The sequence below is a fragment of the Bidens hawaiensis genome, unplaced genomic scaffold, assembly GCF_021521415.1.
Source record: "Bidens hawaiensis isolate Kalapana, Puna unplaced genomic scaffold, B.hawaiensis_p1.1 tig00003004_1, whole genome shotgun sequence".
Lineage (NCBI taxonomy): Eukaryota > Viridiplantae > Streptophyta > Magnoliopsida > Asterales > Asteraceae > Bidens > Bidens hawaiensis.
Genome location: NW_027491161.1, coordinates 1,611,476 through 1,617,265, shown reverse-complemented (window position 1 = coordinate 1,617,265; position 5,790 = coordinate 1,611,476). Strand labels below are relative to the sequence as shown.

At 37.8% G+C, this 5,790-nt stretch overlaps 1 protein-coding gene across 1 annotated transcript; it reads right to left on the bottom strand.

Annotated features, from left to right (window-relative positions):
• Nucleotides 1-2,331: 2,331 nt before the first annotated feature.
• On the bottom strand, nt 2,332-4,716 carry LOC143621980 (multiple C2 domain and transmembrane region protein 6-like). Its single transcript, XM_077093245.1, is given in 2 exon segments — nt 2,332-4,370; nt 4,372-4,716. Coding segments are annotated over 2 exon segments (2,319 nt in total). The 3' UTR covers nt 2,332-2,396.
• Between the last annotated feature and the right edge of the window lie 1,074 nt (nt 4,717-5,790).

Below are 5,790 nucleotides of genomic sequence, written 5' to 3'. Positions count from 1 at the left end.
CGCATGGTTCAATAATGCAAAATGGTGTTGGCCATAAAGGTGTTATTTTGCACTTTAACTCTTTTATTAAAAGTAGTCGTAGCAAGACCATATGACATAAAGAACATTACATATACAATAAATGATCCAATCATAAAAATTATTGCATTTTCGATTCCTACTATACCACAAGAGAGAAAATTGCAAAACATCATGAAATAACGTTTGTTGATTTGAAAGTGTTAAGCATCAGATATAATTAACACGAATTCTTATTTTGATTGTATATTCAATATTATTGCATTTTCGATTCCTACTATACCACAAGAGAGAAAATTGCAAAACATCATGAAATAACGTTTGTTGATTTGAAAGTGTTAAGCATCAGATATAATTAACACGAATTCTTATTTTGATTGTATATTCAATAAATGATCCGATCCTAAAATATTGCATTTTGATTCCCACTATACTAAAAGAACGAAAATTGCAAAACATCATCAAATAACATTTGTTGATTTGACAGTGTTATGCATCAGAGTTAATTAACGCGAATCGTTATTTTGATTGTATATTCAATAAATGATCCTATCATTAAAATATTGCATTTTTTATTCCTATTATACCACAAGAAAGAAAATTGCAAAACATCCTCAAATAACGTTTGTTGATTTGAAAATGTTATGCATCAGAGTTAATCAACACGAATTGTTATTTTGATTGTATATTCAATAAATGATCCGATCCTTGAAGTATTGCATTTTTGTTTCCTACTATACCACAAGAAAGAAAATTGCGAAACGTCATCCAATAACGTTTGTTGATTTGAAAGTGTTATGTATAAGAGTTAATTAACACGAATTGTTATTCTAATTGTATATTCAATAAATGATCTGATCCTAAAAATATTGCATTTTCAATTCCTACCATTCCACAAGAAAGAAAATTGCAAAACAAAATCAAATAAGGTTTGTTTGTTGGGACGATTCTTCTAAAATGCCAAATGGCTTCTAAATCTCCAAAAAATCCGTCACGTGACAAAAATAACCGACCCGATCAAATCTTTCATACGTTTTGAACTCCCAATGTTACCCATCACGACATCATCTCGATCGGGATTGTAGACGATACCAATGGGACACCAAGCCAAAAAGCAACGAAACACCAAATCCGACTAACCACCGAGCACGTGCCAAACACATACTCAATAGTCTCCTCAAAATTTTACCACCTTTTTACAAATCTATATGTAGAATAAAAAAGATTATTAGGGGATCACATTTCACATCCATATAATTTATCCCCACGAACGCCTAAGCCACAAATGTTGACACATGAACTCGTGTAATACGACTTTCGTAGGTCTCTCATATGTAAACCGTCACGTGTTCTCATTCCGGGTGCTCTTTAGAATATAAATTTTGGAAAAATAGTTTAGACTCTGGATTCTAGATGTTGAATTTGGATGTTTTAACTTTGAATTGAAATTTTGTATTCCTCCCCCTTAATTACTTAAAATATATATTGACATCTTTACCTACTTTTGTTAGCATTATTTAGTTATGAGCATGTGTCCATTTTCTTAGGTGGCCATAATTTAGATCTTAATGTTTGTTTTCCTTTAATGATGAAGATGATGGCATCAATTTTGATGTTAAGGTTTTGTTTTGTTATAATTTGGATTTTGGTTATGCGATGTTAGGCACGTATTTTCTTTTATTTTAAATTTATGATAATATAGCATCCCCGGTTCCTGCTTGGTCTAATGTTTGGGTGCGTATGGCGGTACATTGAGAGCACATTTCAAGTTGGCTAAAAAAGAAAGAAAAAATGAAAATTGGTCGAGAAAAGGAACCGCGCTTGGGTTAGGCGACTCAGTGAGACAGGGAAGGGCGAACGAAATGGTGGCTCAGGAGCCAAATACATGAATAAAGGTTTACTGTAGAGCTATCACTGCTATAGTGAAGCTTTCTAAATCAATTCGAATGATCCGATAAGTTTTGAGTAGCCAAATACACGAAATGGTGGCTCAGAAGTCAAATACATGAATAAAGTTTTGGCTTTATGTAGAACTACTTAGGCGTGTTTTAAGAGTAAAAATGTTAATAACCTCATGATCATGTATTAAAACGACTTAGTTTTGTTGGACTTGCAGCTTGTTTTCTAGTTGCCTAATGTATTGACGTAAACATTATTTTTTAATAAAAAATACTAAGGCTGACTCGTGTCTTATAGTATTTAACAAGTTAGGGACGACACAGGTAACACAATTATCAACATTAATATATGATGGATTGGATTAAGGAAAAACTTGTCATTTGAATCACAAGTTTGAATGTACATAAAACAATGTTATGAATCCAAAACAATAGCTAGCTTTATTCTGCTCAGAATAACATCTACAATAATAATAATAATCAGAGAAGCATGTCGGACTTTGAAGGCAATCTCTTGAAGAAGTTAATCGGCACAGACGGCATCCTGTTCCTAAACCTGGGATGCCGGAGCCAGTATAGCCCAAACAACACTGCCACCACCTGAAATGGAGTCACATACAAAAACACCGCCCAAACCAATGCGATTATTATGAATATCGACGTCGCCCTCGAGTCCCGCCAGCTCAGCAGCGCCATCGCCCGCTCCCCCTGCGTCGCCAGGTCCCCCACCACCGTCTGCACCCGCCCCGCGATGCTCCTCATTCTGTCATACCTCATTCTAACAATATCGGGCGGCCGCTGAGTTGGAAACCCGTCAAACTCCTCATCTAGCTCATCCGGGCTTGCCATTTCGGCCATGGACATTCGCGCATCCATGTGGGACGGGTACCTGGGTCTAAACCGATAATTCCACAACCCGATCACGAAGAGGTAAAGGAAAATTGTTGGCAGGATTAGCTCCGGGTAGCACACGAGTATCAAGAACAAGACGTGGACGAGAATCCTGGTCAACGGGTTCCGCCACATGCAAATCCCGTCGAGCCATCGAAAAACTGCCGTGATTCCTGACAAAAGCGACATGATACGGCTGAAATTCGCCTTGCTCCGCCGCAGGCTCCACAGATGGTAGTCAACGTCGAGCATGTACTCGACGTTTTCACGTTTGAGTGGCGGCTCGGCTCTGGATAGCCGAGCCGCCACAATCTGTGTTGCCTGGTGGCGGAGCCAGTCAATGTGTTTGACTGAAATGGGTTGGACATAGTGCATTTTCGGGAGGAGGGGCCGGCCGTATTGAGCCACCATATTGACCCATGCGAGACATGTGAACCGTACCGCCAAATGGAGCTCGCCGTGTTTTCTTAAACCCGAGGGCGTTAGAACCAACAACGGATAGTAGTGAGTGTAAATCCGATCGGTTTCGAGTGTTGATAAACGAATCCTAACTTTTCCGATTCTTTGGTCTCTCGATTCTTCCTTTTCGTTTATGTGACAATTGTCAAAAACGCCCACAGTGACCACCGTGCACGGGTCGTACACTTCCCAAGTGTATTGCTCGTTCCATCGAGGCGTTAACGTGTTTAAAAGCGTTCGGGTTCTAACCCATTTGTTCCCATACTTTGCCACACAATACGCATCCGTTAACCTGCCTTCCCGCGTCTTCATCGGAAGGAGATTCTGCGCGCTTAAGATCCCGAGCTCCAGAATCCCAATACTCGGTTTCCTTAAATTCTTTGACGCCGCTTGCAAATCGCTACTGAAATGTGTAGCCTCATCAAGCACATGATAACCTGCCTCTAAACATAACCTAACATGAATCTTGCTTGAGAACTTCATCTCCTTCTTCTTATCCCCTTCCTCCTCCCACTCAGACGGTCTCCCGAGATCTAGCCACATAGCTTCCAGGAGTTTCGTGGCATCGATTCGATGAGGGATTCGTCTCACGGGGACCATCGTCCGCCCTACACAAACATCCTTCCCGGGCCCTAACCGATCTTCCACACTTATTACAAGAAACTCGTCGAACGGCTCGGATGCAACAAACATCAACTCCTCCTGCCACATCGGGTTCAACCCGCGAGGCGGTGAGATTTTGGTCATTCGCAGCTGGTTCCGGAGGTTTATTTTAACATAAAACTCCGGCTGCCTGCCGCGATCCAACGGGATAAGATCTTGAGCTTCTATAACATGAACTCTCAAGTAAAACAATTTAGGGGAAAAATACACATTTGATCGCGTATTTGCCAAATTGTGCGGACTGATGCCGTGGGCATCAGAATGCCACGCGCCTGGGAACGCTTCATCAGCCTGAGTTCCCATCCAAACCGCGAGCATGATCTCGCCTCTCACTTTCATCCCATTCTTGTCTTCCAATCGGTACCATTGCGGTGCTAACGGGCTGTCGGGCGGGACCCGGATCGGGACATCAACCACATCGAAGCGGATTTTACCAACCAACGAAGTCGTCTTTGGTGATTACATCCTTGTCTTTAACCACCAATTCAAGTATTGTAGACTGCAATCTTTCTTTGGAAAATGCAAAAACTTGATTCCAAACAGGGTTTGGATTCTTCTCATGATGTTTGGTTACTCCTTTATAGTTTCCAAGCCTCACTTCAACGTACGGATCAACGCTGCCGGTCACGTCCATCGGCGGGAGGTCTCGGGCTTTGACAACGTTCACATACAAAAAATGCGGTGTGGTTGGGTGTGGGGGCATGAAATGAAAAGTGATTTCTGTTTTTTTGGTGCAACAAAAAGTCGGTAAAACTAAAGTTGTTAATTGAATTTCCAAACTCTTCATTTCTGAATGATATGATAAAAATTGTCTTGATTAATTTATTTAATCCTCATGATAATTGTTACTCACATACTTATATTGCGTTTCTTTCACGTGTCTGGCATAACGCATAGCTTAATTACGACCGGATTATGATTTTACTAGTGTTCTTGCAAACAATGTTGGTACATGGATGTGAGGTGGCCTCTTGTTAAGGAAATATCAAACATGTGTAATGGGTATCAATTTAATATTTTATTTTGTTGTTTAGAAAATAGTTAGTTGTAAAGATTTAAATCTAAAAATTTCTTTTGACATAAAGTGAAATGCTTTACCAACTCCACTATAAGTCGTAATGGAATGGATGAAAGAATAGAAAGGTCATGGGAATGGAATGAATCATTACAATTTCATTGTCATGTTTAGTTACCATATAAAAATTGAATGATCATCCCTTTTATTATTATTATTATTATTATTATTATTACTGCTACTAATATTAAATAATATGAATATTCCTATTAACTCATTTTTAAAACCTGGGCGTTTCAACGAGACCACTAAAGCGAATGAAAATAATCATGAAAATGTTGAATCACACATGCGTGTTATGAAGCGTTGACTCGTCAAATAATTTTAATAATATTGATAATACGATAATAACTCTAATATAATTATTGTTATATTATAATAAAAAAAATTAATAACAATAATATAATAATATGATAATGTAATAATAATAATAATAATAATAATAATAATAATAATAATATTTTATTATTATTATTAGTGTTGTTGTTGATTCCATTCCTTGAAGGAATGAAAAAAAACGCATACTTCTTAAAGAATGAAAATCCTATATTTGAAAGAAATTTCATTCATTATGGAATGGTTCATTCCATTACTACATGACAACCAAACATGATTTTTTTCATTTTTTTGAAATAACCCATTCCATTCCACCTCTCATTTCCTTCTACTAAATGCTACCTAAAGATGTTTATCTATTTATGTATGTTTTACCAATAGTTTTGATTCAGTTTAGTTTATTTTTATTTATAGATATTTTATTCATTATTTTTTATAGAACAATATATA